The sequence below is a fragment of the Salvelinus alpinus genome, chromosome 24 (genome assembly GCF_045679555.1).
Source record: "Salvelinus alpinus chromosome 24, SLU_Salpinus.1, whole genome shotgun sequence".
Classification (NCBI taxonomy): Eukaryota; Metazoa; Chordata; class Actinopteri; order Salmoniformes; family Salmonidae; genus Salvelinus; species Salvelinus alpinus.
Genome location: NC_092109.1, coordinates 18,912,161 through 18,926,039, shown reverse-complemented (window position 1 = coordinate 18,926,039; position 13,879 = coordinate 18,912,161). Strand labels below are relative to the sequence as shown.

The following is a 13,879-nucleotide window of genomic DNA, read 5'->3' as shown; positions in this document are numbered from 1 at the left end:
CAGCAAGCTGTGAGGGCCTAGCTTGGCACGCCGTCTTGGCTGGCACCACGCCACCCCTCCCCAACTTGGAGAAAAGAATACTATCTGTCCCATTGGAGTTTGATGGAAGAACTGGCCAAATGGACAGACACACGCAGCAAAATGGGGCACCTGGCTGGAAAAATGTATCTCAATGTGCTTATGTGGTCGGAGAGATAGCGAGGGGGGTACTGTGTGTACTGTGTGTGTACTGTGTGTTTGTGTGAGTGTTTGTTTGTGTGTGTGAGTGAGTGTGTACGTGCATGCGTACATGCAAGTGTGATTTTCTGTCTGTACAGAATAGCATACGAGTGTGTCACAGACAGCCCCTGTGAAAAAATGTAGCTCATAATTACAAACCCACTCGTCCATAATGACAGAGTGTGTATAATATGAGATATAAACATTGACACGTCGATAATCTGGCCTAAAAATAGTCCCGCTGGAGGTCAAGGATGTCCTTCTCCCAAAGCAGAGGTGAAGAAATCCGACATCCGCCCGAGGACGAGTCACTCTCTGTGAATGTCAAAACCTTAGAGAGAGTCTGACAGGGGTCACTTCTAAACCTGAAACAGGATCACTGGGAGGCCATGTAGTGTCTTACTATGGCTGAGACTGCACTAGACTCCCCCTACGCATCACATATCAATAACCCCCATGATGACCCCATTGAACCGTGAAGGAAACTCCTGCTATAAGCTAATCTAATGGCACAGTACCACACACACACACACACACACACACACACACACACACACACACACACACACACACACACACACACACACACACACACACACACACACACACACACACACACACACACACACACACACACACACACACACACACACACACACACACATGCACACAGTCCAGAGCTGTGATGCAGACTAAGGGCGCTCAATTTTAGGGGTTCCATTTTCTGGTTGACAGTCAGCGAGAATCATTTTGTCCAATGATAACAGGCGTGATGTGATAATGAGGTGTGTGTGTGCAGGCCCTGGGCAGGTTGCTGTGCAGCCTGGGAGCCAAGGAGCGGAAGTGAGAGGTCTAGTGACACTTTATCCCTCATACATCGAGGGAGCATAAATCACTCACAACATGCGCAAACAACCAGAGTTTCCTCCAAATCAATTTTTTCCACAAGTAATAAAAACAGAACTGTTTCATGCACCTTGTTTACTGACCCTCTGCACTCTCATCTCTTAATGAACACAGTCACGGAGAGAACCTCCCTCTAACCTCCATTACCTCTCTTTTCTCTTCTCTCGTCTCTCTCGTTTTTTTCTCTCTCTTTGTGACAGTGCTGTCTATGGTATGCCTATGTGATTGACAACAGCAACAAGTGAGAAGTGCAATCTCTCCCTAGTCTGTGGAGAAGAAGAGAGAATCTAACTGTGAGCTTTCAGTGCATATCTGTGATAGTATACAGACAGCTGAATGACACAGTACAGTATCTGTGTTTCAGCTATCAACCAATAGAAGATCCTTCCCCAGAGGTCATACAGAAAACACTAAGCATCTGGTTGTAATCAAACACATATGGGAGTCAAAGCTTCTCCTCTGGTGAACCTTTGGCACACACATAGTTGGAATTGCAAGTAGTGTCCAGAGTCAGGCACATACAGTACAGGCACACGTATATAATGTAGTAATGTAGATGTTACATCTACTGGTTTGGGTTCACTGTATTATGCCTCAGCAAACCAGCACATCTCAGTATGTTGATAGTGAGTATGCTGTATACAGTAAACATAGTGTACGCAACCTAATAGAAACCTATAGACTCTGAACAGGAGATGCATAATAACAGGTAAAGCCCCATAACACAGGTTAAAAGGTTTCCACACAGAAAGGAAAGCACACTTGACTCAAGCTTCACCTTTGAGGTCAGCGACCGACAGAAAGGTGAAGCCACAAGAGTGCTCGTGGAGCGAGAAAACATTCCGCTTATTGTCCTGCCTTAACCTTTTACTGCAGTGGGCTAAATCATGGTCACACAGAGTGTTTCTTGGTAGTCTTAAACAAATCTACTTTGAAACAAAAGTATACACCTCACACACTTGGTTATGGACTTTAAAAAGAAGAAGACGCCTGTACCATGTCAGATATAGAGATGAAATGTATTCCATTTTGAGTTTGCATCCCAATATTACACTTTGTATACATCACAGAAGACTGAAATATAACAAAACCGTTTGACATAGAAAAAACGGATTTCGGCAGTTTAAAAGAAAGTATGTTTATTAATTATGAAATTATGAAAAATATGAATAACATTCCACCCATGAGGTCACTAGGTCATTTGACTGCAGGAAAGGGCTAGCAACTTGGAGTGTTGAGGAAAACCTCTACGAGACGTAGGGAATGGATTGTTCGCATTTTACCTCCATGCCCGCACAGGCCATTTTACCTCCATGCCCGCACAGGCCATTTTACCTCCATGCCAGCACAGGCCATTTTACCTCCATGCCCGCACAGGCCATTTTACCTCCATGCCCGCACAGGCCATTTTACCTCCATGCTGAAAGACACGCGTGCTCGTGCACACAAGGCACTGCAACAGTCTGGAACAGAAAGGTGTGCATTGAACACAAGGTCACGTAAGACAACACACGCAGAGGCACGACTGTATAGTTGGGGAGAACACTTCCTTCCTTCCCCTTACATGACAAACAACACTGTTACGGCACTCTATTGTTTCTTTACACAAACCCACAGGTAGCCATTCATAAAAAGCAGCCTTTTGTAAGCAGCGACAACAAAATATAGCAGAGTTGTCTGGAGTTCTACAGGAACCCAGAGGACTTCACCATACACTCTGACTTATTATCAACACACAATGCTATCTTTTCCATCTGAATGTTAGGTTCAGTTTAGCAAACAGCTTGAGTTTCTGAAAAGTAACTTCCTCACTATTTAAGGCCATTTAGTATTTTAGAATGTGGGTGTCTTGAACAGGTGGGTCTCCTCACCAGTTGGGAGATGAGGACCTGGTATCAAAGCGTCACCATCTGAATGGTGAGAGAGTGTAACACAGATACCACTCTAGGATTCTTGTAGCAATGTAAGAGCGATAGAGTTGGACAGAGGAGAGCACTTTAGGCAATAGAGAGACAGCTTATATCAGCAGCTTTACCTATCAAAGCTTCTGTGAAACACTTTCTGTCAGGGTGGCATTTTCAGCCTGTCAAATATCTGAAGACACTTGCCATGCTGCCAATATGTGGGGTTTGTTTAACTGACAAGCTGTTTGGTAGGTCTACAATACTGTAGTCATGACACTCACATATCATCCAAAAAGACTCAATCCATTTAGCTCAAATTTAGAAAATAAACTGAAATTCAAGTCATAAATAGATTTCACATTAATATTTTTTTCATAGAATTATTGCTCAACTTTTGAAATAATTTGATTTGGAAACTGAAATTACCTTTACCCTGTAGTCTGTGTTGAAAAATGTAACTATTTTGAAAACCAGAAATAATCTATTTTCCACATGGGCAGGGAGGGTGGCAGACACTGGAAGTACTGAGAGCCTATAAGGACCAGTCTGATTGACTACGAGAAATCAGAACAGGCTACATCCCCCCCCTTCTTCAATTAGCCCATTGAAATCAAATTAACCCATATTACCGCCTGCTTTTCCCCCTCTTGCATTTTACAGTGCACAGGGAGCTCTGCAGATATGAGCATAGCTAAGGAGACAAGACAGGAACACAAAAGCACCATACAGGTGCAGAAAATGGCCTCTAAGGCTCTCGGCACTAAACAGGTGCTTTTATTCTGCCCTCTGCCGGCACCTCTACAAGGCCCTACAAAGGAAGGGGCGTCATTTGATCGTGTTTCTGTTGTAGGATCTGGCCCTAGGAGGCAAGCAAGCCAAGCGACCTAATTAGAGCTACACCCGTCCCCGGGGGCAGAGTGACGGATGGACCTGCCAATCAGCTGTGGCTCACACTGCGGAGAGCTACAATCAACCTCTGACTTCTCACCTGATGCAAGGAGAGGGGGGCGGGACATGAGAAGGAGGAAGACCAATGAAGAAGGGGGAGAGAGGCCGCACATAGCCAGTGTTTGGTGTGGCAAACAAATGCTGACAAACAAAGACATGGGGCCATGCTGTTGGGTTCAATCTTAAACGGAGGACCTACCTAAAACAGTGGCCCTGCTTAACGTGAATTATTAATGAGCAAATACATTTACCAGAAGTGTGTCTCCAGCGCAACTTAATTAACTGTGACAGGCCAGAAGAAATACACCAGGAAGAAAAAGGGAAGTAAAAACAGTTGCTAGGCAACATACACCATCTGTAAGACTTCGGCAACTTATTCAATTTTCAAGATTCTGTCTCCAGGGTTACGGCGGAAAGATAACATTTCAAGCAGTTTAGGGGTCTGTTCCGTTGACTGTAAATTACAAAGGGATGTAATTCTCCATCTCTTGCCCTCCCCTCCTTCGCTCTCTCCGGTAACACCTCCATTGGCTACTATGCACCTGGAATTCACTGTCTCTGATTGGAATAATCATAATAATGACTATATCCAGCACAATATAAATGTCAGGAATGCCCCTGACTTACCAGAAGCAACACATTAATATCCAACTATACTGAAAAAAATATACATTTTCAGTAAAACGCAACATACAACAATTTCAATGATTTTACTGAGTAACCGAATAAGGAAATCACTCAACTGTAATAAATTCATTAGGCCCTAATCTATGTATTTCACATCACCGGGCAGGGGCACAGCCATGGGTGGTCTTCGGAGGGCACATGTCCACCCAATTGGGAGCCAAGCCAACCCACTGGGGAGCCAGGCCCAGCCAATCAGAATGAGTTTTTCATCACAAAAGGGCTTTATTACAGACAGAAATACTCCTCAGTTTCATCAGCTGTCCAGGTGGCTGATCTCAGACAATCCCGCAGGTGAAGAAGCTGGATGTGGAGGTCCTGGGCTGGCGTGGTAACACGTGGTCTGCGGATGTGATGCCGGTTGGACATATTGGACATACATTCCTGCAGTTGCACGCTCACTCAAAACTCAAGACATCTGTGGCATTGTGTTGTGTGACAAAACTGCACATTTTAGAGTGGCCTTTAATTGTCCCCAGCAAAAGGTGCACCTGTGTAATGATCATGCTGTTTAATCAGCTTCTTGATACGCCACACCTGTCAGGTGGATGGATTATCTTAGCAAATAAGAAATGTTCACTAACAGGGATGTAAACAACTTTGTGCACACATTTTGAGAGAAATACGTTTTTTGTGTGTAGGGAAAAATTCAGGTACCTTTTATTTCAGTTCATGAAACATTGGACCAACACTTTACATGTTGCGTTTATATTTTTTCAGTATATAAGGTAACTCTGAAGGTTATGACTGTGCTTTTGTTATGAACAATTTGACATTATCCAGATGTACTGACTTAATTGAGCACTGCAAGGAGGCAGCAGAAATGTGTTCAACATTTAAATTGGACAGATGTAAATGAAAGTCTGAAATATGATATAAATAATTGGATGTAGCCTATGTAATTAAAAGTAAATTAAAATTGAATGACTACAGAAAAAATAACAAGTCCTATGTTCATGAACCTAACATAACTTGCTTCATTACACTAAGTAAACAACAGAAACAAACATCAATAGCCCCCCTCTCTGTCTGCAGCGCTGGCAGTACAGAACCCTGCACTGACACCTGAACAGGTTTAGACCTGCAGCTCACTTCTCTTCTGCCTGTAATCTGATGTTTGTTTACCAAGTGGGTGTGGCAGCATGGAATCAGAGCCCTTCAAGAGAAGAATCAGAGAAGTGACTGCACTGACTGAGTGCCTTGACTTCCTGTCTCTCGCAACATCTTAACACAGCCTAGCATGACCTTCAAGTACTCCAGTACAATTCACTCTGGGCTGCTTCCCTTACATATACATAGTTTATCTTGTTCATAAGGGAACATCTAACCCTTTAGGTTCTAGATAGCACATTTTTTTGTATCATCGCTGAGGCTCAATATGCACTGCATGACTAGGCATCGTTGACTATATTGACTCCAATGTGTCTCCACATTATATTGGAAATCCCATTCACTGTGTGTGCCAGGGCTGAGATTGAGTGGTGCAAATGTTCATTACCATGTGAAAAGGCCGGATGTCTGCTAATTTAAGATGAGAGCACACTTGTGGCAGCAGCGCGGCACAAATCAATGTGCTGCGATGGTTTTCAAATCAACAATCTGGACCTAGCATGTTGATTTCCTCGAGAGTGCACTGCTGATTCATTGGAGATCATTTCTCAATAGGACATGACCGCATCGTTATTAGACTTCACAACCGCACAACAACAAGTATTTCACCTAGCTACTCTTATCCCAGACACTCTTCTGTGACTTTAAACAGCCTTTAACTTGAGTATAACTGTTATTGAATCGCAGCCAAGTACCATATATTAGCTAAGCTGTCAGAAGCACAAAATAATATTAGCCAAGTTACAAGCCGAGAGAAATAGCTCCTTTAAATGGAAAAGCTCTCTCTATCAAGATTGCTGGGTCAATTATGGTAATTACAAAAGGCTTCTCAGTGTTGCAGTAACAAAGACCACAACGTCTGTAAAACGTCCTTACAGCATCTCTGGATGACACCTAATCCTCTCCCAGTCACAGCGTGTTGATATCCAAACAAGCAAGCCTTTAAAACACAGTATCAAGTTCACAAAAGAGAAATCGCATCATGGAAATCATGATAACAGATTTCCAAAAGCCAGCGTTATGGTGGGAAAACAGTGTGGTGAAACTCTATCGAGCCATGTGAAATAGTGTGAGGGAAAAAACGAAGTGTCACTCAAACAGTTCGTGTCCCTTTGATGGAGATAATGTGGGCAGGCCTGGCTGAGGAGCATCACAATGTTAGACATCACCTCAGTAGCAGCCACAGCATCGGCCTCGCTACTGCTCATTCCTGCCAATTCCCCTTTCCCACTCTCCCTTCTGTCGCCCTGTATGCAGGAACACCAGAGGGCTAAGAATAGCACACAGCTGGCACTGCAGGGCTGACATATTTCAAAATCAATCCACTGTTCTCCAAAAGATCTCCCGCCTACCCCATTCATGCCATCCCACTCCCTGTCCCACTGCCTGTTCCCATCCCTGTCCCACTCTCTATCCCCATCCCTGTCCCACTCCACATCCCCATCCCTGTCCCACTCCACATCCCCATCCCTGTCCCACTCCCTGTCCCACTGCCTGTTCCCATCCCTGTCCCACTCTCTATCCCCATCCCTGTCCCACTCCACATCCCCATCCCTGTCCCACTCCACATCCCCATCCCTGTCCCACTCCCTGTCCCACACAGGACTAAGGTGGCTACCTCTTCCCTCTTTTTCAGTCGTACTTCACCTCTCTGGCAGGGCTGAGACAGGTCCCGCTCAGACAAGATCTATGGCTCACCACACAGGATTTATATCAAGGTATTGGTAGCAAAGAGAGGCCTCTTTCTCTGCCTTCCCCTCCCTCAATCATCATGCCCCACCCCTATGAAAAGTGAGAAGGCTCGTTAATAGATTGATCTGTAGTGGAGTAATCTATTGGGCCGGTGTGTGTGTGTGTGTGTGTGTGTGTGTGTGTGTGTGTGTGTGTGTGTGTGTGTGTGTGTGTGTGTGTGTGTGTGTGTGTGTGTGTGTGTGTGTGTGTGTGTGTGTGTGTGTGTGTGTGTGTGTGTGTGTGTGTGTGTGTGTGTGTGAGAGAGAGGAGTGGGGGTAAAGTGGGTCTGTGTTGAGCTAAGGATGTTATCCTGGAAGGATGATATGGGGGGACAAGCCCCCACTGAGTTGAACCCTGTTGTGATGACAGGGATCCCCATGCAGTGACAGAGAGAGATTAGCTAACTCTACACACAGCCTTTCCAAGTGAGGCCAGGGCAAACTGTCACTACACTATAGCAAGAAGACCAGCCAAGGAAGGCTGCAGTTGGTCTTGTTTTGGCTACAAGAGCTATAGCTGGCCAGATGGAGAAAGACCACAGGGCATTGGACTGGAGATCTACACTCTTAGAAAAAAAGGTGCTATCTAGAACCTAAAAGGGTTCTTCGGCTGTCCCCAAAGGAGAACCCTTTGAAAAACCCTTTTTGGTTCCAGGTAGAAACCTTTTAGTTCCAGGTAGAACCCTTTTGGGTTCCATGTAGAACCCTTTTCACAGAGGGTTCTACATGAAACCCAAAAGGGTACTACCTGGAACCAAAAAGGGTTCTCCTATGGAGACAGCTGAATAACTCTTTTGTAACCCTTTTTTCTAAGGGTTAGCATCCCAGAATTCCTGTCTTGATGCTCTTTTAGTACTTAAAGAACAAAGTCCCGGTTCAGCACATAGTAGTAATCTTCTAACATTTGAATACTGGCCATTATTATAGCTCCTTATGAGCAGGGCCACTAAGTAACCTAAATACTGTGGGTCATCCTGTTCAATTGTATTAACCAGCTCATCTCTTATCTTATTCCCCTCTCTCTCCAACTTACACAGTTGGTTATCATTATACATGCATGGACCTCTATTGGAATACAGTTTGTCTAATAAGCACCTCTTAGCTGATCACATTATACCTCCACTTGACGACACTTAATTACCAGTGTTTCACTCCGAGCATCCTGTCTGGGGGACAGGAGGACGCCATTAATTAAAGCAAGAAAATCCAACCTATGTTTGTACAAGCGTACATGTCCCTGTGTGTGTGTGTGTGTAAATATGTTTATCAGCATATTCTGATACGTTAGTGTGTTTTTGCAAGTGTGTGTGTGTGTGTTTGCTTCCCCCTGTGTGTGTATGTGTTAGCTTGTGTGTTTGTGCACATGCTGATGCTCCCTGCGTCATGGGCTGTGCGCTCCTTGTGTTTCATATTTTAGCAGTGACTCAAGCATGAGTCAGTATAAAGAACCTGCCCAAGCTGTAGAGGGACAGCCATGATCTCTCTCCCTCTTTCTCTCTCTCTCTCTCTTTCTCTCTTTCTCTCTCTCTCACTTTCTCTTTCTCTCAAATGGGCAGAGGCTAGCGCTCAGGAAATACACATCACACATAATACTTCCCTCAAACGAAAACAGATTCCCCTGCTCCGCTCGTTCACTCTCTAACTGCTTTTATCCAGCACTAGAAAGAAAGACAGATTATTCTGCCTCAAACCATACTGCTTACGTTCTTTCTTCATACCCCTCTTTCTTAGGCTACTGTTCATTATTTTTCTAGGATTTTTGTTGGTCCTACCAGTCATGATGATACTGAGATTAAAGTATTTTACATTTAACAGCCTTTCTCTCACAGTGCAGTTGAAATAGGCCGACAGTAATCTGTTTCTAATGAATATATGCTGCTTAATGCTAAACCTTTTAGGTGTTCTATTGACATGGTCAAAAATAATACTAATAATAATAATAACAAGTAGTAAATCATTCAGACAAGGTTACTGCACAGTGGAATGGTGTTCAACAGGCTGTCAGAAAATTACTTTCACTGGTAAAGCACCAACTTTACATAAACTATGCTGCACATACATGACCCTGAGACCGAGGTGTGAAGATATTTAAATATAATATACGTACAGGAACTGTCACCATGTAAACACAATGACAAATATGGTACACAATAGTCATTATAGAAGTATTAGAAGTAATACAATAGTAATAGCGCATGAAACATGACTCTAAATTCCCGGCTTTTCTGTTTGACCTAAGCACTCTGCAGTGAGCGATCTCCCCATCTCTCTCCCTCCTTGACAAGACACTGGTTTGTCATTAGTGTTCATCTGACTTTGACTTCCTGACAGCCACCACATTAACTAACTGCTGTGCCTCTAACCACATATAAATATTCAGAACAACAAGCAGACATTCCTCTTCTCTCTCACCTTTCTGTTCACACAGACAAAGAGAGTGTGGAGCCTTGCCAGCCCTCTGCACAGCATAGCATAATAATGCAGGAGGAGACTTTTGGAGGGAAAACACTGTGCATAGAAAGTTGACAAAAAACATCATCACTGTTTTACTCTGTTTCCACAGGCCCACAGAAAGAGTGAACCTGACAGGGGAGCTCTGGTGACTGCACTAAACGCACTTAGATTTGATCTGATTAAATGAATGTATACCAACAGAGAGCACTAAATCAATCAAGAGGGCTTCCCCGAATTTGCACGGCATTGGATAAATCTCCTGCAAAGGTTTTCCTCCTCTCTTCCCACACTCGCAAACCACACTGAGAGCTTGACTGTAACTAGTGTAGTGTCGGAGGCACAATGCTACTAGAGATGAACATGACTACCAGCATCATAACCTAAAATACCCCCAGGACCCCTATTGTTGTTGTGGCTCCTGACCCCATGCCCAAACTCAATCCACATGCCTTTCCACTTCAGTGTATGTAGTAGTAGTAGTGCAATGCGGTTAACTCTGTGAGTGCAGAGTCAAACTCAGTGAAGTTGAGAAACGTTTGGGACATGGAGGGTTGGGATGGAATCGAGGCAATAACAGAAACTTGTGAATTCCGCTAATGAATGTAAAATGAAAGGTTTGTTTGATAATCTGAGCAAAGGTTGCATATAATCTTCCAATAAGGACTTTGAAAGTGGAAATGATGTTGTTAACTTGAGACATGCTACTGGCAGACAACTCATGTTTCCTTTCTAGTACGGAACACATTATTTCACCTGCTCTTTGAGCAGGGGGTAAAGGGTTGAATAAATAGCTTTTGGATACCACTTATCTCATATCAATCCAGGTATAATAATTGCTTTGCGTACCCTTCGGTGTCATAACCTGCTGCTCTTGAGTGCTCTGTTTGAGCAGTAGCCTAGGCCTATGGTAGCCTTAGCATTGCTACTATTACAAAATGATTTGCAGAAAATCAGGAAATGCCTCACATTTTTCCACCAACTCAAAAAATACTTGAGAGGCTACAGTGGAAATGCTTTTCCCAAGCGAGTTGTTGAGAAGTGCAGTTCAGAGAAAGTGTTCCAGATTTGAGTGTAAGTCTTAATAGGCATAGCTATTCTTCATTATTTTGTCTGTCTTGATTTTTAAGTATGTCTGCTAGTTCAATCTATCTACACAATGTCACATCACTAGGCTACCATGATGTTGGCTAAGAAAAAGCAATAGTGACATAATTTGGGTAATTTAAAATAAATTATAGGCCTAGAAATTAAAGTGTGACATGAACAATAAACTGGCAATATTAGGCAACTATTTTTTATGAGGCTGTATATATTTGAACAAGCTACAAAACAATGTAAGCCTAGTGTTAAAGCCCCTGAAGTATAATATAGTATCATAATACGTTTAGTAATAAAAATACAGTAGTTTTCCTGGACCAGTGGGTCGCGTTAATGATTGGTTAATAACGGCCCCGACAATTGGTTCACCTTTGTACTGCTAGTGCAGATCTAAAGCTTGCCTACTACGGTCTTATGTCTTGTCGCTCACGACTCGCTCATGTCTTTATGTGCACCCATTATTTGTTTTACTGTACCAGAGAGAAGAGGTTGGAGTGGCAGTCTTCAAGGCTTGCCCCGTTAGCCACCCAATTCGCTGCTGTAGTCATAATCGTCCGCCGATCGGGTCGTCAGTGCAGGGCATTTCGAAATCCTTGATCGGTATCAAAACCGAGCAGTGGTGGCAAATCGGTTTCCTCACAAGTCTGCCACGCCACCGCCAAAACACGGGAAATTGTCTAACAGATCAACAGCTAACCTCAAGTAGCTCAATTATTTTGTCAACAAAGAAAGAATTCAAAATGTATCAATAACCCGCGTTGACTGTATACCAAACTAATGGTTTGTTTTCGTACATCCAAGTGGGTTCGCAGATCAGAACATTGTTACAGTCCAGCTCAGGCGATCCAAACCTGATCATTGTTAAACGCAGAAAGCAGGTAGGCTAGGCTAAAATGTATCCGTGTCTTAATCCATGGAGAGAAATGTCAATCGGTTTCCATTCCAGTCGTTCTGATGATAGCCCTACTTTAATGATTAATTTAAAAAATGTATATATATATATAATAATCCATGTGAAGTCGATCTATTATTTTCTTCCAGAGCGTAAAACCCCATCAAAATTAGTGCTTAGTCCGAGAACTTCTAGAAAAACGCTGTAGTTTATTACGCGTTTATTATCCCCTAATTGAACACGAAATCGACCGTTTAGGTGTTGGAGACCAGTCAGCTGCGAATTGCATGCAAGAAATCTCAATTCGATTCCGTCAGCCGCACAAGCTAATGCACCAGTTGTGATAGTTTTCTAGAATTGCATGAGCTATTAATAGCTTTCTTTCTTACCACCACCGTCCCCCTCACAATGTAGCCTGCCACACACAACAGGCAACTGTGACTGGAATGTTTAATCCTTGTTTCACTTTGCAAATAACATCAGACTGCAAAATAAAATATTGCTCTTTGGTCGGGTAACCCAAGGTGGACAGCAAGAGTCGTGGTCTCGCAAACAAAAAAGTAAATTCAATATGTCAATGTTAAACGTTTTCTTATTTCTTCAAACGAAAAGTATACTCAATCCACCAGAAGGAAAACGGCAGCAGTAGCCCGAGGTTTAAAAAAAATCCATCCTTCCTTTCTGTTTTATATCATTACGAAATGTCCTCCCAGTTTCCTAGTAATTAGACCTCGAAATATTTATTTAGCTTGAAATAACAATAGCTGCAGTAATGTATCCAAGAAAACGTTGACAATCCAGTAATGGTGACAATCCCTGTCTGACGTTATGATTATCAAATAAATGCTGCACACTGGTCAGATGAGTCTAGTCTCCTTATCTCCCTCTAAAAAAACATGAAAAATAACGTGTTCCATCTTAAAGCAAGATTTATGATGTAAAAATCATACATTAAACCGTCGATGATATGCGGTGTTTCTCATCAAGTAATTCTGAAGCAGCGAGTCCCTTTCCAGGCATTGTTTATGTCACAATCAGTGTCTTTGCTGTAACATTCGTAAGTGAGCGTATGTGTGTGTGTGTGTGTGTATGTATGAATATGTGTGGCTCTCACTCTGTGTGTATGTGAGTGTGTACTACTGAGTGCTTACGCGAACAGCAGCCCACCACGCATAGCAATGTAATGGCGGCCGGCAGGCTACGAGAGACTCGCTTTCCCATTTGGCCAAGTAGAGTCCTCACGTGATCAAAGCAAGGGATTACAGCACTGCTTAGATTAAAATCTTTGATACAGGCCTTGATGCGACGCTAGAGGCGCCAGTGGCTCTCACTGACAATCAGCTGTCATCTAACCACATCACACATTATCTCCCCTATTGTTACAGTGTATTGTTGCGTTGTTAACATTGTTATGCTTAACAATAGAACGGTTGCAGTGAATGTATCAATGGAATCATTACCAGGCCTACACATGTTATTGTTACATCACTGTTGCAATTCCTTCATTGGTAATAGACTGTGTTGCATTATAATTATTACATAATGTAACCATTCACAGCAGAGCCTTCTATTTACAGTGTTTCCAGGTGATGTCATAAACAAGGAGTGGAAGTCAGAATCACCCAATGACTACATTTACATTACATTACATACGTAATGACTACGTAAAGACTACGTCCATGATAGTGTCACAATCAAAGGTTTTAATGTCACATGCACAAGTACAGTGAAATGCCTTTCTTGGAAGTTCTAAACCCAACAATGCAGTAATCAATAACAATGTAATACTAAAAATAACAAGGTAGAACAAAAACACAGGAGATATACAAATAAGAAATAACTGACCCTGTATATCAGTTCCAGTACCATATTTACAATGTTTAGGGATACTGGATCAAGGTAGATATGTATATATATTTATTTTTGTTTCACCT

At 42.8% G+C, this 13,879-nt stretch overlaps 1 protein-coding gene across 5 annotated transcripts in view; it reads right to left on the bottom strand.

Annotated features, from left to right (window-relative positions):
• The window catches only part of LOC139552278 (mediator of RNA polymerase II transcription subunit 13-like), a 110,910-nt gene extending 97,858 nt beyond the window's left edge, over window positions 1-13,052 (bottom strand). For all 5 annotated transcript variants that reach the window (XM_071363839.1, XM_071363843.1, XM_071363840.1 and 2 more), the window contains exon 1: window positions 11,530-13,052. In XM_071363839.1, the coding sequence (XP_071219940.1) occupies window positions 11,530-11,601 (72 nt within the window). In that variant the 5' untranslated portion in view covers window positions 11,602-13,052. The remainder of the gene's footprint in view (window positions 1-11,529) is intronic.
• Window positions 13,053-13,879: the final 827 nt, after the last annotated feature.